Source organism: Ovis aries, chromosome 1 (assembly GCF_016772045.2).
Source record: "Ovis aries strain OAR_USU_Benz2616 breed Rambouillet chromosome 1, ARS-UI_Ramb_v3.0, whole genome shotgun sequence".
NCBI lineage: Eukaryota > Metazoa > Chordata > Mammalia > Artiodactyla > Bovidae > Ovis > Ovis aries.
Window position 1 is genome coordinate 3,171,172 of NC_056054.1, and position 21,547 is coordinate 3,192,718.

The following is a 21,547-nucleotide window of genomic DNA, read 5'->3' on the forward strand; positions in this document are numbered from 1 at the left end:
GAAGACTGGCTTGGGGAATTTTGAGCATTATTTTACTAGCGTGTGAGATGAGTGCAATTGTGCGGTAGTTTGAGCATTCTTTGGCATTGCCTTTCTTTGGGATTGGAATGAAAACTGACCTTTTCCAGTCCTGTGGCCACTGCTGAGTTTTCCAAATTTGCTGGCATATTGAGTGCAGCATTTTCACAGCATCATCTTTCAGGATTTGAAATAGCTCAACTGGAATTCCATCACCTCCACTAACTTTGTTTGTGATGATGCTTCCCAAGGCCCACTTGACTTCACACTCCAGGATGTCTGACTCTAGGTGAGTGATCACACCATCATGATTATCTGGGTCATGAAGATCTTTTATGTACAGTTCTTCTGTATATTCTTGCCACCTCTTCTTAATATCTTCTGCTTCTGTTAGGTCCCTACCATTTCTGTCCTTTATTGAGTCCATCTTTGCATGAAATGTTCCCTTGGTATCTCTAATGTTCTTGAAGAGATATCTAATCCATCAATGGACTATTACTCTATAATTATGATCTCTTTGTACCTGAAATGTAAGCCTCTTCATCACTGTTCTATTTTAAATCTTCTCGTCTGTTGTATTAGCTAGCTATTGCTGCATAACAAATGACCCCAAAGTCTAGTGTTGTAAAACAATGAACATTTATTATCTCACACAGTTTCATGGCTCTGGAAATGCTTTAGTGGGTGGTTCTGCCTCAGGATTTGTCCATAGCTGGTGCCAAGTGGCCCACTGGACTGCAGTCATGGGACAGAGGCTGGCCTGGAACAGAGGTCCACACCAACCTCTCCGCAGCACCACTCCTAACACAGCAGCTGGCTTCCCCCAGAAATAAGACAGCAACAAAGATGGGAGTCTTTCATAGCCTACTTGGAGGTGCAGTCTGTGGCTTCTGCCATATTCCAAGGTACAATGAGGGAGGGACTTCACCAGACGTGGTACCAGGAGGCAGGCTCATTGGAGGCCTTCTTGCAGGCCGGCCTCCACAGCTGGCTTTGTTCCTGCAGGTTCTTTACCACTGGCGCTACCTGGGAAACTAGCTTTGTTCATGGTTTCTTTCAAAAGAACTTTAGAGGCATTAAAAAGAAAAGTTTGACACTTCTAAATCCAAGCATTGATATTCAAAGAGCTTACACTGTTCCAATATTTATTCTCCTCCTGAGAAGAAGGTGACGTTCTCTCACCGCCTTGGGTACAGTGTCTTCTTCGTATTTGTCCTGCACACATTTACAATGGGCCAGGGAGGGAGACCGGGCTCCCCTTCTCCAGTATCTTCCCGACTCTTCTGGAAGCCCCTGGTTCTGCACCTTGTGTCTGGTCACCTCACTGAAGTCTGCACCCTCTGGATCCCTAGGTAGGGGCTCTGGGATCCTCAGTGGGGTTTTGACAACTGAATGCCAAGGTTAAAGGGCCCTACAGCTGAACGTGGCCTTGAGGGGCCAGCTCCCCCCCCATGGCAGTGGACACCTGCTCCCCACAGGTGAGTTGCTAGTGGGGTTCTGAGGTCACCAAGCATCAGAATCACTTGGAACATCTTTTAAATAGCAAACCAGCTTTCTCTGGCCCAGTCCAAGGGACTCAGGGTCCCTGGGGTGCTCTCAGGATACGGTGTATTTATAAGGAGGCTCCCAGGAAACAGAGTGCCTGCAGGAGGACATTTGGGCAGTCACCCGAGAATGCCAACAGAGAGGTCCTTTCCCTGCGCCAGGCCTCACGCTGGGGTCTGAGCACCCCCCACCTAACCCTGGAGCCCCGATCCTCCTGGAGTCCTGGATGCTCATGGGAACATGAGGCTCGGGGCCATGGAGGGCCTTGCTCAAGGCCACAGTGAGTGGGGGGTCGTGCCCGAACTCGGGTGTGCGGGCCTCCTGCACACAGTCTCCTGAGCAGCCCTGGCCAGCCGGCCGCCTCTGGGACTGGGCTCCGCATCTGCTGCCCACCCTGCTCCCACCTCCTCGGACAACAGGGTCCTGTAGGTGGCCCAGGGGAGGGAGGCCTCAGAGCGCCCAGCACCTTCTGACCCCCCACCTCCAGGCTCACCTCACCAGCCCGGGCAGCAGCAGCGTCCTGCGGACCAGCCCTTGTCCGGCTCCAAATGTCAAGCTTCAGGGCCAAGAGCCAGGGCCTCAACACCGTACAGGATGCTTGTGGCTGCCTGGGGCTAGAGCCGTGCTCCTTAGCACGCTGATACAGCTGGAGAGTGTCACTGTCATCCCAGGACAGAGACCCCCATGGGGGCCTCAGTCCACCCTCACCAGGACCCTGGGGGTGGGCGGGTCCACACCACACCCCCATTTACAGATGAGAACATGGACGTCCTGTGGGGTAAGGATGCTGCTCTGGGGCTTCGGCTGAGCTGAGCACTGAGGTCTCAGTGTCCCCCAGCAGGGCCCTCTCTGGGCTCAGGGCAGCAAGCACACATGGGAAGGCGGCAGGAGCGGGTCTTTCTTTAGCAAACTCACGTCTGGTGTCGACCCTGCAGGAGGGTTTGGAGCCGGAACCCAGTCCAGCACCGCCCCCCTGACTGGTCCGGGGAAGCCCCAACAGCCTGACACCCCCCATTTTATTTCTTCCTGAGCATCCCTCTCTGAGACGTTGGGCCAGCGGCACGGGAGGACTCCCTGGTCCCCCACAGCTGGCCTGAGCCCTCCAAGCTCTGCAGGCGGGGAGGGACAGCCAAGAGAACTGTCCCGGGGGGCTTCTGCAGGGAGGTGAAGGCTGCGGAAGGTTCCTGAAGCCTCTTCCCCACTCCTGCCTGTGGGGCCATCGCGCAGCTGCTGAACACCTCTCCCTGAAGCTCCCTGGACTCCGCACGCTGACCTGGAAAATTCGGGAGGGAAGCCCAGTCTGACAGGAAGGCCTCCTGCCCACCAGATCCCGTTTTCCTAGCTCCTCCCTCACGTCACAGGAGGGGGAGGGGGGCCCAAGGTCACCAGAAGGAATGGAGGCGGCACTGGAGGAGGGCAGACAGAGGCTCAGGACGCGGCCAGAGCCACAGGCACAGGAGGCACTGGGAGACGGGATGTCCTGGCGACTCAGCAGGGACTGGAGGGTGGCCAGTGGGGAACAGGCTGGCATCACAGGCGCCCAAGGGACGTGCAGGCTGAGGGCACGGGCGGAGCTGGCGAGTCATCCCAGGGCAGGGCGACTGGGGTCCTGAGAGGGCTTCTCGGACACGGCGGTGACAAGGGGGGCTCTGAATGCAGTCTTGCAGCCTAGGAGGAAGCCATCGGGGGGCAGACATGGATGGCGGCACGCTGAGTCCCTGACGGCCTGGCCACCGGGCGGGCGAAAAGGAAAAGAGAAGAGAAGAACCAAAACCAGCCCAAACCTGCTCCGGGAGGAAGGCAGGCCCACGTCACTCCCCAAAGCCGAACATCTCGGCTTCCTTCTCCTTCCAGAAGGCGAAGCTCCGGTCGATGTAGCCACAGATGTCTTCGCTGTTGAAGCTGCCCCGCTGGGGGCCAGACCCCAGCCTCTGCGCTGCAGGCTCGGGGCCGCGGGGACCGGCGTGGGGCAGGGGCCTGAGCAGGGTCAGGCCCGACTTGCGGCCAGGCTCTGCGTCCCGGGCGGGACCCCGGCTGGAGCCGAAGAAGCGGGCTTTGATGTCCTCGAAGCCGTCGGTCCAGGCACGGCGGCCAGCGGCCACCTCATCAGTCACAGCCTTGTGGAAGGCGCGTGCCGCCTCCCAGCCGTGGGCGCCCAGGTGCTCGAAGACCTCGAAGCACAGCAGATGGCGTGTCTTGCGCTCCTCGGCCGGCAGGTCACACTCCAGGAGCTGGAAGTAGCCCAGCATGAAGAGGTCCAGCGTGAGGCTACCATAGGGCACAGGCGCCCCGTCCACGTGGGGCAGGAACTGCTCGGGGGACAGGGGCCCGCGGGGCTGCCGGCTCAGCCGCCGAAGCTGCCGGGCGGGCACGTGGGCCAGGATGGCCTTCCAGTGGCCCAGCAGCTGGGCGATGACGCTGCGCTGCTGCCAGAGGCGGCCGGGCCGCGGGCTCTCGCTGGGCAGCGGGGAGGGTGGTGGAGGGCCACCGACAGCCTCCTGCCCCTGCAGCCCTGCACGCTGCGCCTTCAGGGTCCTGCAGGCCGCCGTTCTGAGTGCCGGCATATAAGCCGACTTCTTCCAGTGGCTGAGGAAGAGGGTGACGATGCGCTCCTTGCGGAGGCTGGCCAGGTCCGGGCCTGGCACAGCGCCCACCTCTGACGGGGCCTCCTCACAGCTGATGCCGGAGTCGCTGGCCTCCTCCGTGTCACCTGGCCCGGGGTTCTCTCCAATCGGGCCGCCGCAGGGCGGGACGGGGGCAGGCCAGCAGCCCCTTGGGCATGACCCCGGCTGGGCCCCCAGCTCGCAGGGGCCAGGGCTTGGGGTGCAGGGCTGGCCGGGGACTGACTCAAAGTTGCCGCGGAGTGTCCGCACAGACACCCCACTCTCTTGGATCTCGCGCTGGGCCTCGCTCCTTGGGGGGCTGGCCTGGGCCAGCCTGTGGGCCTCCCTCTGGGCCTCCAGGGGGCCCCTCTCCTCGCCCTGCACCAGCCCGTTCACACCCTTCAGAAGCAGGGACAGGCTACGCACCAGCCGGGCAACGTGGCTGCACCAGAAGGGCAGGGGCTGCCCACCGGGTGTGGCCTGCGAGGCCCCCTCCTTGGAGCCCCGGGGCTCGGCCTCCACGGCCTCCAGCCCGGGCCCCGGGGACAGGAAGCGGCTGTTGACGGTGATACTGACCAGGGGCGCAGGCAGCAGGGCCTGCAGCTCGGCCGCCAGCCGGCCCAGCTCATTCTCGTACTCCTGGCAGCGGCGCCGGAGCTGCAGGTCGGCGATCTGCTTCTCCAGGTACACCAAGTCGTCCTCGGTCAGCAGCTCCCCGAAGGGGCCCAGGATGGCCTGGTGCGTCTGTGAGTACCGCCAGGCCGCCTGCTCCATGGGGTCTGCGTGCCCGCTGTCGTCCTGGACACAGGGAGGGCAGGTCAGCGGGGACTCAGCCCAAATGGTGTGCTCCTGCTGGACACCAGCTCCCCTGGGTGGCCTGGCCCCAAGGAGTCCTGGGGACCCTGGCTGGCCCCTGCCTGGGCTCAGAGGGTAAAGGAGGTGACAGGCCAGCCCCAGGCCACAGCCCGAGGCTCAGGGCAGTTCTCACCCCGGGAAGAGCCAGCCTTGCCCTCAGAAGAGGCAGGGGTGCCTCTGTTCTGCCACCCCCGAGTCCTCCTCCTCTCCTCTGTGGTGAAGTCAAATATTGTCCCCAGAACCCTCTGGTTCCCTGCACAGGATGTCCTGAGGGTGGGCAGTGTCCCCAGGGAAGGGCAGCCTCCAAGTTCTCATGGCATGTGGCCAACTTCACCCCTAGAACATCACCCCTCAGGGCTTCCCTGACGCCAGCATATAGCCCGACTCCCATGCTTGCAGTCTGTGGAAGACAGACACAGAGCCTCCCAGCTGGGGTCCCTCTGGGTGGCTCCGTGCCCACCCGCTCACTCTCCCAAGACCCCTGAGCGAGGCCCTGTGTCTTCCCCGTCTCACAGGTCAGGGGCCTGAGCTCCTGCCTGGTTGCCAAGAAGCCAGGTGGGCACTCGGTATAATGAGCCCCCACGAGGCCCGGGGCAGAGAGGGGTGTGTTCGGACCACAAGCATCAGGCTGGGAACTCGCAGCCAATGGCCAGGCTGTGTCCAAGCCCATCCCCTGCCCCTTCGGCCTGTTTTCTGTTCTGTGTTTCCGAGTTCACACACCCTTGGCTCTGCCCTAAGGTCAGATTCTAAAAGGCCTCCGGGTTGTGGCAGGATGCCCCACCCACTCCTGCCTTGCTCCACCCCCAACCCCACGGTCGTCCTGACAGCAAGGACAGGCTGGGCCATTAGACCAGAGTCGCCCAACACTTCTGAGATGAGGGGGAAGGCATGCCGAGAACCCTGCAAGAGCCACTCCTCAGAAGTGCAGCTAACTCCGGAGCAGGGGGTTTCATTTCATTTGAAATAGCAGCTTTAAATAGCTGCAGCTGCTGGGACAGATTGAAGGCAGGAGGAGAAGGGGATACAAAGGATGAGATGGTTGGGTGACATCACCGACTCGATGAATATGAGTTTGAGCAAGCTCCGGGAGTTGGTGATGGACAGGGAAGCCTGGTGTGCTGCAGTCCATGGGGTTGCAAAGAGTCGGACAAGTTTGAATGACTGAACTGAAATAGCCACACATGGCTGGCCTTATGGTACCGGCAGGGCAGCTCTAGACCAAGGGTTGCAGAATACATCATTCAAGACAAAGCCGCACCCCGTCAGGGTACAACTCTAGAAGAGCTGTCCAGAGGGCGGCCAGAGGGAGTCAGTTAAAATCCAAGTCAGACCAGAGCCCTTCCCTGCGCAGATTCTCAGCAGCTCCCGGAAGGTCCTGTGATGCCTGCCTGTCCCCTCTCCGATCTCACCTCTGCACCACCTCCCCCTGCTTCCCACCTGAGCCCATCCACCTTGCTTCCGGAGCCTCGTTCACTGTTGCCTCTACTCAAAATTGCTTGTCCCTCACCCCCGGAGGCCTTGCCCTTCACTTCCGCCTGACTCCGGCTCAAGAACACTCTCCAGAGAGGCTGCCCCTGAGCACCTGGACAAAGCAGCCCCTCCCCTTTCCACTGTCTTCTTTCCATAGCAGTTGGACCCTCCTCCCCCTTCCCACACCCCCAGCACAGTTGCCCAGTCCCCCCGCCTTCCCTAATGGAATGGAAGCATTAAGGGGCAAGGCTGGTCCCCTTCACTGCCGAGAACAGAGCCTGATATGCGGTGGGCACGACGTACAGATCGTGAGATCAAAGAGCACTTGGGCAACACATCCCCAAGGCAGGTGAAGGGGCCCTGCTCACAGCCCTCTGATCTGGTTCAACCTCATCGTCCGGCAGAAGAGGAAGCTGAGGCCAGAGGGAAATGCAGTAGGGTACCCGGGTCTCAGGACTCGAGGTGTGGTCTCAGGAACCCACCTTCCACGTCTACCTGCGGGTACTAAGCCTCCTGTCCCGCCTCTGCCCTCTACACCCTGGTCCCACCCGGGCCCCGCCCACCTCCCGCGACGCCCCGCCCCGCCCCGGCCCCGCCCAGGTATGGCCCCGCCCCATGCCTGATCCCACCCCACGCCTGGCCCCGCCCCCACCCTGGCGCCACCTTGGCGGACCTGGGCCTCTGGCGCTGCTGGAGCTGTACCCAGGCGCGCCTGCAGCTTCCGCACCATCACCTGCCGCTTCCACTCAGGGATGGGTCGGCCGCGCTCATCCCGCGTGGGCACCAGCCCGTCGAGGTCGCCTAAGGGCATCCCGTCCAGCTGCAGCGCGACCAGACTGTCCGGAGCGCCTCCCGTCGCCGTCTCTGCCCCCTGCGTGCACGCAGGCAGGTCACTGGAGGAGGCCCGTAGGAGCCTGCAGTTCAGGAGCAGCGGAGGGGAGGGCGGTCCCGGAGGAGCACAGCTGCGTGCCGCGTGGGGGCTGACCAGGGAGGACAGAGGAGCTGACCACTACTGTACCCCCAGCCTGTTCAAGTGTGAGGATTCCGAGCACAAGGGCCTCCTGTCCCTGTAGGACCCCGGTATGTGTGGGGAGGCTCGCAGGCTGAGAGATTCCCCGCTCCTTGGTACATGACTGAGAAGAGGTTGCTCAGAGCATGCCACGTGGATGGGGAAACTCCTTTGGGAACAGCTGCATAGAGAGTCTGGTGGTCAATCGTGGACTGCAGGACTTGTCAGAGCCTTTAATGTGCTGTGTGCTGTGACTGCACTTGCCAGACTTGCACAGAACATCGCGGGGTCTGGGAGCTCCCAGCCCCCGGTCAGTGAAAGGGTGGGCTGGATGCATAAGGGACTGGTGCCCAGAGAGGAGGAGGCGGTGTGGGCCAGTGGGAATTGCCAGGGGGTGGGGGGGGCAGACAGCAGTGGGCACCGGGCCCAGCCTTCCCGTGGACGGATGCTTTCCTGGATGGTGGAAGCAGCATCTGTCAGGGTGAGGGGCTTGACCCACTGGGACCCCCTGGGATCAGAGACCAGTGGCATGTCCACTCTGTTGGGTGGACAGTTGCTCATGGCCTTGAACTCCCATCTCCCCAGAAGCTGGGTGTGCCCCCCACCCCGGGCCAGCCAGTCACTCCACGGGCCTCGTGGGCTCCACCTGGAGGGAAGGGCCTGGCTGCCCCCAGAGTGACCTGGCCAGGGCCGGCATTGGTGATGCTGAGAGGCCAGCTGGGCCTGGGCTGGGGGCCCTGGAAGACAGCGGCACGGCGAGGGCACTCACCGTGGGGACGGCCGTGGCACTGGCGGTGACTCTCGGGGTGGCCGTGTGGGCTGTGCGCTCCCTCGGAGGAGGCTGGTCTGGCTGGCCGGGCCAGGCCGGGCTGAGAGATACTGCTGCCAGGAGGAAGTGGGAGCTGGTGTCGGCGAGGCCAGGGTTGGGGGGCAGAGGATCCCAGACCTGGGCACAGCCAGCCTTCCTGAAGGACCACTGGACTGGGGGCCAAAGTGGCCAGCCCCCTGACCAAGTGCCCTGGGCAAACTCACTCATCGCTGCGATCCCACAGGTGTCCATGGGGCCAGCTCCAAGCCCGGCCAGCTGGGGAGCCTGCATTTTCCCTACCTCATCCCAGCCACGGCCTGTCCCGCTCCCCCCTCCCACCCCCAGCTGTCCTACGGCCTGGAAGGAGCTAGAAAGGGTGTAGGGGTCGGTAGTCTGGGGACCAAAGGCAGCCCCATCAGACGGCAAACCTGTCCTTTTACGACTCCTCCCTCCACTGCACACACAAACACATACACACACACCCCACGTGTGACTACATAACCACCACCCATTGCACCACACTTATCCTCACTACACATGGGGCCTGCTGACATTTTTCACGCTATCCCATTCTACTTCATTTTGATAAATGCTGGTCAGAGCCCCCCTGGTGGGTGGTGACCTGCCGTTTGAGGACCGCCCCTCCGCCCCCTGCTGGAGTCTCAGGAACCGCAGTGGACAGAGCCGACCTCCGCGGTCCCTCCGGGTGAGCTGAGGCCCAGAGAAGGGATGGGCTGCCTGGAGCCCCAGCGGCAGGAGAGCTGGGCTGCAGGCGCTCGGAGCTCAGAGATGCCGAAGGACTGCGCAGGAGGCGGTTCACCTGTGGTCATGGAGCGCTCTGTCCTCACTTTAGCAAGGTGGCAGGACGATAATGGAATCCTGGAAGAGCTGAGGGGCTGGACCCAGCCTGGGCCTTGGTGCCCTCTGTGCCCAGCTGTCCAGCCTTGCTGCTCCCCGCACCCCAGGCCCCCTAGGAGGACCTCAGAGGGGAGGCCAGCAGGGCCCAGTCCCTGCACCCCTAACCTGAGCCAGCCCCCACCCCGGGGATGCGTTTACTCACGGGTGGGGTTCCTGAGGCCTATGCCCCCACTTCTGCCTTCCTCCGGGGGATGTCTGGCAGCCAACAGTGGAGGAGGGGGGAACGGCGGGGGCGGGGGAGTCATCAGGAGCGGCACCTGGGGGCAGACAGGCTTGGTCAGCCGGAGGCAGGGTTGAGGGGGCCTTGATTTGGCCTGCCATGCGGGGGTGGGGGACACCCAGCCCTGGCCTGGTCTCCATGGGGTGGGGCTAGGAAGCGGATGTGTGTGGGGGCGAGGGGTAGTACCCCTGGAGGTTATGCCCCCTGTGTCTCTCCACCCTGGTGGGCACGCACACCTACCCCCACTGGGTGAGCCCCCATCTCCAGGGCCAGCTCGTGAGCTCCCTCTGGAGGCAGCTTAACTCTGGGCTCTGGGTCAGAGGCTGGCGTCCCCCTCGTGCTCAGCACTCCTTGGCCTTACAAGGGATACGTGCGCACACGCACACCTGCGGGCACACGTGCCCATTCACGTGCATGCACACACACACACCCCTTTGCCAACTGTCCCGACAGCGCCGAGACAGACTGCCCAGACTTGCGCCCGTGCTCAGCCCTGGGCACAGAGGGAACCCCAGCAAACCTGGACGTGTTCTCAGCCCTGCACCTCAGAGCAGTGGCGCAGTGCCCAGGACCCACCCCGCAGTCCCGAGGAGCCGGGGGCCAGGGAGGTCCACGTCTGGGCTGCAGGGGCCCCCACAATGCAACCCCACGTCTGCCCCAGGTCTGGGGCACCTCCACCATCCCCCCTGCCCCCAACACTGACTGGTGGGCAACCAGGAAGAGTCCTAGACCTGGAGGCATCCAAAACCTGTCCCCCATCCCCAGCGCAGCCCTGCGAGGCCTCCGCTCTGGCCTCTGACCAGCAGGTGCCAAGATGGCTGGCCGGGCCTGGCCGAGCAGAGACTGGGGTGCACAGGCCGCCGTGTGCGGGACTGCCCTCGCTGCCTGCCTTCCCAGGCCCCGCCTCAGCTGGAAGAGACGTTCTCCACAAGGACGTGAGCCGTCCTCCAAGGGCTCTAGAGCCAGGCTTGCTGCCTTTGGGTTTAAAGCTGAGCGTCGCAGGCGGGCTGACTCCATCTTGCAGGTGGCTTGCCTCCTGGCTGCCCCCCTGGTAGCCCTGATGCCTGAAAACATACGCCCGCCCCAGCTTGGGGCTCCAGCAGAGGGCCACCACTCACCCTTGACCGTCAGACCGAAGCGCCTCAGCCTGCTCCCTCCCGTGGGCAGCGATGGTGGGTGAGGGCCTTGGGGCTCCCAGGCGGGCGCTGGAGAGAGCCTGGGCCGGGCGAGGAGCTGGATCAAACCTGCCCCACAGGGACGCGTGGTTTGGGCCCAGTGCGGGCCCCACTGTCGAGCGGGTGGCTCGATCCACAGCGCCATTCAATATCCTCTCCTCTCCCTGTCCTGAAATCCTCGATCCGTTTCTAACAAGAAGCCCACGTGTCCACTTTGCGCGAAGCCCTGCCTGTGACGACGTAGCTGGCGCTGCTGGGGTTAAGTCCCTCGGCCGCCTGAGTGTCCCCAGCTCCCTGCAGGTGGGCCGGGTCCCTACCCCCCGGACGAGGAGGCGCAGGTGTCGGGTGGCCGCCCCGGCCTGGGGAAACCCCTCAGAAGAACCCCTGTGGCTACAGCCACTGCCTCAGGGCCCTCCATCACATCCCAGGACCCTCTGCACTCTGGGGCCACCAGGAGGGGAGCCTGGGGCCCGAGCGCTTATCTGCCTGTCGCCGGCGCCTCCTACCTCTCTCTGCAGACACTGGTGCCCGGAGCCCAGGAGCCCGGCCTTGGCAGGAGCGTCTGCCAGCCCCCAGCCTGGGAGGACCCTTGGAGGCAGAGACTGGGCCGTGAGTGAGCACAGGGAGCTGAGTCGTCTGGAGCCGTCGGGGGGGGGGGGGTGTCACAGCGCCCGCCCCCCGGAGCAGGAGGCGTCACATTAATATTTGAAGGCAGAGGTGTCAGGTGGCCTGGCGGGCTTTGGGCTGGTGTGGGATCCCTTACCACCAGGCCTTAACCCTCCCCCAGACAGGGCCGGGGAAGCAGACCCTCCGGAGAGGGAGGGGAGACCAGAGCTCCTTGGTCGCACAAAAGAGACAGCACAGAGGGGTCAACCAGGGCAGCGCTCAGGCACGGCTGGGAAACAGATTCGGGGAGGCAGGGTGCCTTCTCAGGGGTCCATGGCAGGGACGGGGCAGGGCTGGGACCAGGATCCTACTTGAGACCACCCCCCCTTGCTCCTGCCAGGACTGAGCCCCTCGGGTCACTGCTCCTTCAGTCCAGGACCACCAGCCTGGAGGGAGAGGCAGGCGAGTGGGCCTCTGGGGGAAGCCTGGCACCAGTGGGGCCCCTGGTACCCCCGCCGAGGATGCCAAGCCCTGGCTGCTGCTCGCCCGCCTGCCTTGGCACGGGGGACCCAGAAGGAAGACGAGGCTGCGCACACTGGCTACAAGTCAGGGGGCTCCCCGGCTCGGGGTTCTGCACTGTGACACAGATCTGCGTGCAGCGGCCATCTGCGCTGGGATCGGTCACCCTGGGACTTCAAGGGCGGGGTTCTGACAAAACACGCCGCCTGCTCCCTGCCATGTGCCACAGACCTGGGAATCTCTGGTCTTCCAGCGTCCACAACGCAGGCATGAGGTGGCTTAGGAGCCTGAAGGAGGGTTGAGTCAGACCCCAGACCCGACGGCTGGGGAACCCGATGTGGATGGTCTGACGGACAGAGTGGGGCTGAGCCCCAGGCGCTGAGCTGGACAGAGCCTCCCCGGCCGCCCCCGCCTGGGAGCCCTCGTGGCTCACCATACCCCCGGCACCCGTTTGAATCTGCTCTCTGGGGTGAGGGGAAAGGGCCTCCCATTTCCGGCAGAGTGCAGGGCTCAGCTGGGGTGGAAGGAATAATGGAAAGGGCAGGACGTTGGTCCAGGGCCCAGGGGAATGGACCTTGGCCCCAGACCACCACGCCAGCAGCCTGGGAGGCCACATGCCACGGGTCCCTGAGGCCAAATTCTGCTGTAACGCTCCCCAGGGAGAAGCCCCGGGGAGTCGCTCAGCATCCCACAGGCCTCAGTTTCTCTGCCTGTGCTGGGACTTACCAGGAGCCCCTGGCAGGGCCTGGCGTACTGTGGCACACAGACCTCCTTGCCGCTGTTAGCGTGGTGTCACGAGGATCTCTGAATTTTAACCAGGATGGGGGTCTGCTGTGGCGGCCCCTGGTAACGGGAGTATTCAGAAAACTAACCGAGACTACGGGACCTGGGGGAGTGCTGCTGGCCTCTGGGTCCTGACAGCTAGGCGTGTCCAAGGTTGGTGGTCAGCCGGCCTTGGGTTGGTGACCTGCCCGTGGTCCGGTGTCTCTTTTTCTCTGTTTCTGATGAGATTTGAGCAGCGCCACACCTGCTATGCATTATACATGGAGGACCGCTGTGACGAGCCGGGTTACAGGCCTGTAACGCCACCCGGGCCGAGAAAATCATGACCCACAGATGGGTGCTGGACACCCAGGCACCATGGCTGAGATTGGGTTACGGACTGCCCTTCCCCCAGGGGGGAGTAGTCTGCCTCGGGAAGCCCCTGGCCCTCTCTGGGCCTCAGTTTTCCCATCTGGAGAGTGAAGGGGTCTGAGGGCCCCTCTGGACCCCGAGCGGGTGCAATTAGCCACTAAACCGGGCACTCAAGGCACCCCTCTAACCCCCAGCGAGGCTCCTCCGTTAGGTCACACAGATGAGAAAACCGGGGCTCACAGGTGTTCAGGACTTGGGAGTGTCGCTGGGCCAAGAAGGGTCACTCCAAGTCTGGTGGGCGTGAGTACAGAGGTGGGGGGCGGCGAGCTGAGAGGCTGGGATCGCCCCTGCGTGGAGGGCTGTGCTCACCCCTCTGGACAGCTGCTCCTAGCTGCGGCGGCCCGGCCGATCTGTCCCTCTCACACAGCCCACACCCTGGAGGTTTGGGGTGCAGGGAGCCCCCTCTAGCCACTGCCCAAGCCCTCCTCACTGTGCGGAGGTGACCCCAGGCCTGGGGAGCGGAAAGACGTGGCCGGGGTCAAGATGGGACGGCGCAGGCAGCGGGGGGAGCACCTGTCCAGCCTCACCCCCAGGCTGCCTCTCCCAGGACCCACGACGCCCTGGGTCGGAGGCAGGTGGCAGGGTTGAGAGGAAAAGACAGGCTTTCACCACCTACTCCGAGCCCAACACAGGAAGAGGCCGCGTGGGCGACCTCTGGATATCGCGTTTCCATCAATATTGCATTGGCCCCCGCCTCCCCCAGTCCGGCGGCCCCAGCTGATGGCCTGCCATCCTGCGGGGCCTAGACTGAATGTCGGGGGTCGAGGGTGACCCCAGACAGCCCCGGGTGCAGCGGCTCATGGGGAGAGCTCATAGCCTGATGAGCCTGCCCCTCCGCCACACGGGCAGGGCAGGTGGACGGGCTGGACGCTGCGGGCCTGCAGGCCGGGTGGGGAGGCTCCACGGACCGCCCAGGCCAGCGTGGGGAATCCCAAGTGGATTGCTGCCTCGTACCCCGCGGTGACACCAGGGGAGACCGCCAGCACCAGAAGGAACTCCAGGAAACCCGATGTGGGCTGGTCCCCACAACCCCCAGCAGAGGGGTCAGCCCAGAGTCCCACCCCTAAAAGAGCCGGGCAGAGCGGCCAGGAGGGGTGGGCTGGTGTGCCAGGGCCTGGGGAGGGGGGCTGGACACAGAGATCCTGCTCAGACAGAAGGCCCGGCCGTGGGCACTGCTGCGTGGGCTGGGGGCAAGCCAGAGACCCCCGGACAGGGGCCAGGAGGCACCTCCCTGCTAGCAGAGGGGTCACCCAGCCTACCTCCAGGCTAGCCCCAGGGCCCACAAAGAGGCCAAGGACGCAGGTGCCAGGCCATCCCCAACCTGCGGACCATGGAGCTCTGTGTACCACAACAGGAACCCACACAGTTCCCCCAACTTCTGGAACCCAAGCCAGAAAGACAACTCTTGTCAAGTAATAGCCAATCCAAAGAAAGTATGAAAGTGAAAGTCGCTCAGTCGTGTCCAACTCTTTGCGACCCCAGGGACTATAAAGCCCATGGAATTCTCCAGGCCAGAATACTGGAGTGGGTAGCCAGCCTTTGCCGGGAGCCAGTGTGAGGAATCCCGCCCGTGACAAGGTCATGAGGAAGGAAGCTGACATACGCAAGGCGTGCTCAGACTTCAGGGACCCCTCTGGAAATTCCTAAGCATGTACCCCAACAAAAATCTGCCGGCTTTTGTGCTCTGCTTTTCCACTCTTCTGACATTTTCTGGAAAAAGTCAATTCAGGGCTTTAGTCTTCTGCATTTGAAAGAGTGTTTCAATCCAAAAACCCTCTGATGGCTTTCTAGCCTGCCTGCAGGACTACTACAGCTGCGCATGTGATTGTTTGAGGCCTCCTGACCGCAGGAGGCACAGGAAGCTTAAAACATCCTAGGAATGTAGGGGCTTCCGAGGAGTCAAAATCTTTAGAATAGGACTGATTAAAGGTTTCATTTGTAGAATCAATATTTGCTGCCAAATTTTCACATCCTTTAGTTGTAGATATAGTTAGAAAAACAAGTAGTAGACCGTGTGTTAGCAACATTAGATCTTTGAGTTAAGTACCCTCTTTGTTGTGTCCCACTGCACCTTTGTTCTATAGAGATGTAACTTTAATGTTAATGCTTTAAGGAGATGTAGATTAAAGAAAAACACTTCAGGGGAAACAAGATTAACATTCATTAAGGAAGAGAGCCAAAAGTGTTAACAAGCCTCTTGGCCAGAAGATAATGTAAATCACCTGAGACCTTTTGTATACCAAATGATGTATAGAAAGAGCTTGAGCTGCGAACGCTACATAATCTTGTGTTACCCATTGATCTCTGTGTTTTATCAAAAGTATAAAAGGCCTTCTGAACAATAAAGGATGGGGCCAGCTCCGGGGGCCAGCTCCAGGGGCCAGGGGCCAGCTTCTTGGACCAGCTTCTCTAACTAGTCTCCCGGCCTGGTTTCTTGACACTCTGGCTCCCCCGTGTCTCTCTCTCTTTCTTCTTTCTCTCTTTCCCTCTCTGCTCTTTACTTTAATTTCGGGCTGAATTTCCACCTGGAGCGCGGAGGCTCTCCACGTCTACTTACTTGCCCCGGCTGTTAAGATCCGCGAGAAAGGGAGCTTAAGGCGAGGCACCCTTAGATATTCAAGCGGGCGCCGGTGGCCCAACGTAGATGGTGCAAATTCCTTGTCTGGAATTTTATTGGCCTTCCGCGTAAACCAAGCTATTCAGCCCTCTTCCTCCACTTAATCTTCTTACTACACTATAATTTCTTAATCTAATCTTACTTTAATAAATAAACAAGTTTTTCCACGCCGACGCCGTCCACCCTTCGAATTCCCTGGATCCACCGGGGCTGGACCCCGGCAAGTGGCGCCCGGAACAGGCTATTCGAAGGTAGGTTCCTCGGAGCAAAAGCTCCCCCCGGAGCACTCTCTGTTGCTCCCCCCGGAGTGATTTAATCACTCCCCCCGGAGTACTTTCGGGTACTCCCCCAGTGTTGAGCGTTCGGGACGGCTAGGACCCCACTCAGGGTGCCGCGGACCCCCCTGTAGGATAGACAGGGTGAGGAGGAGTGGGAAGTGTTTAAGGGTTTAAGAGAAACCTGGTGCTCTAGAGGTTGAAAAGAAACCTGCTATCTTAGGGTTAAAATAAACCCCCTCGCCAAAGGTAAAACCTTTTGTTGAGGTAGACTTTTCTATAACTCTTAATTTTCTGACACGGGTAACAATGACTCAAAAAAATGACACCTCTTTATACAAGTAATTTTGTAACTGTTAAACAAAAGACAAATTAAAGATAAAAAGGCTAATGTTATGAGAGCAATGTCCTTGGTTTCCAAAAAAGGGATTTAGATACTTGGGTGAAGCTAGCAAAACAGCTAAAAACTTATTATACTTTGCATGGGCCTGTAAATGCTTTTGCTCTGTAAAGCATGATTACAAATGTTCCGGACCCCCGTCATGAGGCTGTTAGTTAGATAACCTATGGGAGAGGCTATAGCAGTTGATGGTAGTGGGTCTCCACCTTCTACGCAGATCATATCTTCTGCCATTGGCAAAAGGAGACAGACTGTACTCTTCCTCCCGACAAAGGAGGGTGCTTACAGGACGCAGCGGCCGAGCGCCCTGGAGAGCCCCCTCCCCCTCTACACAAACCACACCTTTACAAAAGGTATCTTATTTAAGGCGACCACTGCAACCTCTGCTTGCGCCTCCCCAGGGCTTAAGAACTCCCCACTTTATATCCAAAGCCTCCCACAACATTGCTTAAGTTTTAAAACGATAGTGACTATTTTTGAGCAAAAGAGCTTTTTAAAACAGAGCTTGATCCTTACATAAAATCCCCTCATAAGGGGCCTCACCCAACAACAACAACAACAACAACAAAAAAAAAACAAAAAAAAAGAAAAATATTCGTAATACAAAGGACTTTACAAGTGCAAAATGTTTCTCTTGAGGCCAAATAGAACATTTTTTGCCAAAATGTCCTGCTAAACAGAGACAACAACCCGTACCAATCAACCCCAGGTAGCTCAGGCCTGGACCTCAGTTCCACCACCTCAATAATAATAACTCCTGACTCAGATTCCAAAGGGAGTGGCTAGTCCCCTGCCTGAGGACATTGTAAGACTTGTGCTGGGGCATAGCTTGCTTTCTTTTCAAAAAATTTCGGTAGTGTCTTGTGTACTAAATTCTGATTATACTGTAAAAATTAAAGTTTTGATCTCGCCACCTGCTAAAACTACAATTAAAATAAAAAAAAAAAATAGCACAGCTTTTGCCTTTACTTTATTACCAGACATAAAAGCCAGACCAAAAAAGCCCCAGAGGATCTAGATCTAACTTTTTGGGTGCAAAATATTGCAGCTTCTAGGCCTTTAAAAGATTTTTTAATTCAAGGATATAAAATGTCATGGCTGTTAGACAATAGACAAGACGTTTCTTACATTGCTGAGAGACTGGCCCAGCTCCTGGCCAACATATACTACTTAAAATGAGTTCATAGGATTAGAAAAAGTGGTATGCAGGATAAAAATGCTATAGACTAAGAGGTAACAAAGAGTTTAAAACCTTGGTGAGTAGTGAGCTCCCCGTTGCTAAAAGTATTCAAGCAAAGATTAAATGGTTACTTGTCATCTAATAGGCTATAGACCAGATTTGGGTTATAAAAAGATCATTAAAAAAGCTTATAAGGATATTGTGTAACACCTCTTTTCTTGCTTCTTATATTTAGGTCTGCCAAAAGTTTTAAAACTGATAATGTCCCTTTAAAGCTGCTGAGAGATTGTTTACTAACTTTAAATGATTTCCAAAAATTATTAGGTGATATTAATTGGATATGCCCACATTTAAAACTGACTTCTGTAGATTTAAAGCCTTTTGTTTGATTGCTTAAAAAAAAAATCCTAATCCCAGTTCTAAAAAAAGGTTGACTAGTGAGACAGAGTTGGCTTTTGTTAAAGTCAATGAGGCTTTAAATGATCAGTTAATTAAGATTAATATTGCCAAAAGAAGAGATTAAATTATTCTTGCCACAAAATGTATACCTACAAGATGCTTGTGACAAAAAGGCCCATTGGTTCCATCTACCAATGACCCCAAGAGAAATAGTTTTATCTTATCCCAACTTGGTGGAACAATTAATTTTAAAAAGAAAAAAAAAAGAAGTGTGAAACTTTTTCGAAAATAACTAACAAATATAGTAATTCCATTCAATAAAGATCAACTGCAATTCTTTTACAAAAATAGTGTTGATTTGGCAAGTTGCTCTAATAGATTTCAGGAGTCATATTTTGTTTTATTTGCCCTCAAGCCCCCACAGTAGCCAAAAGTGCAAAAATTTTAGATTGGCAATTTGAGGATACCCATGGAACTTTCCAACCGTATGTAGTCCCTTCACTCCCCTTTACCCTGTGGGGGAGGGACGTGCTATCTCAAATGGGAGTGTTACTTTTCAGCCCTGATGATAAAGTGACCTCTCAGATGTTGCATATGAGCTATGATCCATCAAAAAGATTGGGTAGACAACAGACAAAAATAATTGAGCCAATTTGCCCAACTCCTCACAAGCTATGTGCTGGATTGGGATATCCAAATTCATAATGGAGGCCAGTGTTTTTGCTGCCTACCCCATTACGTGGATACCTCAAGATCCGGTGAAGGGTGGAACAATGGCCTCTGCCTAAGGAAAAATTACTGACATATTAATTAAAAAGATTAATTCAAGTATACTGATTTATTAAATTGTTTAGTAAACAACCATCAAAAATTGTAATTCCATATAACAAAAAACAACTTGATGCTTTTCAAATGTTTGGTGATGATTGGCACATTGCTATACAAAATTATTGTGATCAGATCTTGCATCTTTTACCCTCACGTTTTGTTAACTCAAAAATTAAAAAGGGAGAATTTTAAAGTATAGTTTTTCCTCCATCAGATTTTACAACATGTTCTCTTTGTAATAAGTTAAATGCTGATTTGTTTGAAACTATAAGATGTAAAACCGTTGATAAAGTAAAAAAAATCTCCAGATAACAAAAAGATCCCGACCCAAAATTAACTGCCGGTCGAGGAAGTGTTTAAATTTTTTCCATAGGGCGCAGATTCGTCAATTTGGATCCCGGACAGACTGATTCGCCACAAAAGAAAAAGGGAACTTCTCTGCCGCCACTGCCGCGGGAAACAGCCGCGAGTGATGGCAGGAGAGGCAAGATAAATATCAAGATCCCAGTGGGACTGACAGCTGCTGCAGCGCAAACTCCAACCAGAAAATGACTCTATTTACTCTATTTTGGCTTGTCTATCCTCTCCTTATGTTCTTCTTTTCACCAATGATTCCAGAGAACTTAACGTACCTAATGTAATGACTTGTGAACCATGGATGCTTTCATCTTGTTTAACTCCTCAAAATAATGTCTGCTCTTTTGTGGTTTTAAAGATGTCCTGTAACTGTAACAACTTATTGATATGATAATTATGTTCTTGCTGTGTTACAACAACTGTATGGCAGTAATCATTGACTCAACAAGTGTAAATGCCCGATATGTTAAAAAATCAAGTTTTAGGTGTTTTGGAACAGCTCAGATATTAGTTTAGACTTAGGGAAACTTCATAATCAGATTCAGACCTTGGAACACTCCCGATTAGATTTTACCACCGCAGGAGAAGCCAATGACTTTCTCCACACTTTCTCTAACTTCATTTCTAAAAAGACTATTCTGTCTACTGTTTATAACCTTGCTCCTCGTAATCATTCTTCCCTGTATTGTCTAGATTCTTCGGCAGAGCATTCAAAATCTCTCGACCGAACTACACCTGATTTTAAACATAAATAATTAATTATTTAAAATTAAAAAGGGTGAGATGCCGGGAGCCAGTGTGAGGAATCCCGCCCGTGACAAGGTCATGAGGAAGGAAGCTGACATACGCAAGGCGTGCTCAGACTTCAGGGACCCCTCTGGAAATTCCTAAGCATGTACCCCAACAAAAATCTGCCGGCTTTTGTGCTCTACTTTTCCACTCTTCTGACATTTTCTGGAAAAAGTCAATTCAGGGCTTTAGTCTTCTGCATTTGAAAGAGTGTTTCAATCCAAAAAACCCTCTGATGGCTTTCTAGCCTGCCTGCAGGACTACTACAGCTGCGCATGTGATTGTTTGAGGCCTCCTGACCGCAGGAGGCACAGGAAGCTTAAAACATCCTAGGAATGTAGGGGCTTCCGAGGAGTCAAAATCTTTAGAATAGGACTGATTAAAGGTTTCATTTGTAGAATCAATATTTGCTGCCAAATTTTCACATCCTTTAGTTGTAGATATAGTTAGAAAAACAAGTAGTAGACCGTGTGTTAGCAACATTAGATCTTTGAGTTAAGTACCCTCTTTGTTGTGTCCCACTGCACCTTTGTTCTATAGAGATGTAACTTTAATGTTAATGCTTTAAGGAGATGTAGATTAAAGAAAAACACTTCAGGGGAAACAAGATTAACATTCATTAAGGAAGAGAGCCAAAAAGTGTTAACAAGCCTCTTGGCCAGAAGATAATGTAAATCACCTGAGACCTTTTGTATACCAAATGATGTATAGAAAGAGCTTGAGCTGCGAACGCTACATAATCTTGTGTTACCCATTGATCTCTGTGTTTTATCAAAAGTATAAAAGGCCTTCTGAACAATAAAGGATGGGGCCAGCTCCGGGGGCCAGCTCCGGGGGCCAGCTCCAGGGGCCAGGGGCCAGCTTCTTGGACCAGCTTCTCTAACTAGTCTCCCGGCCTGGTTTCTTGACACTCTGGCTCCCCCCGTGTCTCTCTCTCTCTTTCTTCTTTTCTCTCTTTCCCTCTCTCTGCTCTTTACTTTAATTTCGGGCTGAATTTCCACCTGGAGCGCGGAGGCTCTCCACGTCTACTTACTTGCCCCGGCTGTTAAGATCCGCGAGAAATGGAGCTTAAGGCGAGGCACCCTTAGATATTCAAGCGGGCGCCGGTGGCCCAACGTAGATGGTGCAAATTCCTTGTCTGGAATTTTATTGGCCTTCCGCGTAAACCAAGCTATTCAGCCCTCTTCCTCCACTTAATCTTCTTACTACACTATAATTTCTTAATCTAATCTTACTTTAATAAATAAACAAGTTTTTCCACGCCGACGCCGTCCACCCTTCGAATTCCCTGGATCCACCGGGGCTGGACCCCGGCAAGCCTTTCCCTTCTCCAGGGGTTCTTCCCAACCCAGAGATTGAAGCCAGGTCTCCTGTATTGCAGGCGGATTCTTTACCAGCTGAGCCACCAGGAAAGCCCATAGCCAATTGAAGGGTCAGTAAACAGTAAACAGATTGCTTCAAGCAGTGACTGCAGTTCCTGTGTCTGAAACTAGGCTACCGAGACAAACCAGGACTCCAATGCATGTGCCCTGAAGCACCCCCAGCCCCCAACCCCTGGCCACCCCAGTGCGGGTGTTGGGTGGTGGAGACCGGCTCTCTCAGTGGTGGCCGGGTGAGGACCATCCCACTGGCCCAGGGCCGGGGAGGAAGGCGGCTCTGCCTCCGTTGTCCTGGACAGTCCGCAGGAGACGCCCCGAGGGAAAGGGAGGCAGCCCGGGGTGGGACCCAGCGTGGGGGCACGGTGCCCCCGTGGGCCTCAGTG

The 21,547-nt window shown here is 56.4% G+C and overlaps 2 protein-coding genes across 6 annotated transcripts in view; both read right to left on the reverse strand.

Annotated features, from left to right (window-relative positions):
* Positions 1 to 640: 640 nt before the first annotated feature.
* ESPNL (espin like) overlaps positions 641 to 21,547 on the reverse strand; it is a 33,547-nt gene continuing 12,640 nt past the window's right edge. For 3 of the 5 annotated variants that reach the window (XM_042244365.2, XM_042244360.1, XM_042244355.2), the window contains 5 exons: positions 9,369 to 9,483; positions 8,270 to 8,382; positions 7,165 to 7,362; positions 3,348 to 4,964; positions 641 to 3,231 (listed from right to left, as the gene is read on the reverse strand). In XM_042244365.2, the coding sequence (XP_042100299.1) occupies positions 3,375 to 4,964; positions 7,165 to 7,362; positions 8,270 to 8,382; positions 9,369 to 9,483 (2,016 nt within the window). In that variant the 3' untranslated portion in view covers positions 641 to 3,231; positions 3,348 to 3,374. The remainder of the gene's footprint in view (positions 3,232 to 3,347; positions 4,965 to 7,164; positions 7,363 to 8,269; positions 8,383 to 9,368; positions 9,484 to 21,547) is intronic. The other 2 variants (XR_006058861.2, XM_042244351.2) reach the window with 2 other exon arrangements.
* On the reverse strand, positions 9,494 to 21,546 carry LOC132657777 (uncharacterized). The gene is made up of 2 exons (XM_060398811.1): positions 20,086 to 21,546; positions 9,494 to 20,037 (listed from the first exon to the last, which is right to left on the reverse strand). The coding sequence occupies exon 2, from the start codon at positions 10,764 to 10,766 to the stop codon at positions 9,804 to 9,806; it is 963 nt and encodes a 320-aa protein (XP_060254794.1). The 5' UTR covers positions 10,767 to 20,037; positions 20,086 to 21,546; the 3' UTR covers positions 9,494 to 9,803.

Bases quoted from the DNA above. Each gene is read 5' to 3' on its own strand.
- LOC132657777 (XM_060398811.1), bottom strand. From the start codon at position 10,766: ATGGCGCTGTGGATCGAGCCACCCGCTCGACAGTGGGGCCCGCACTGG.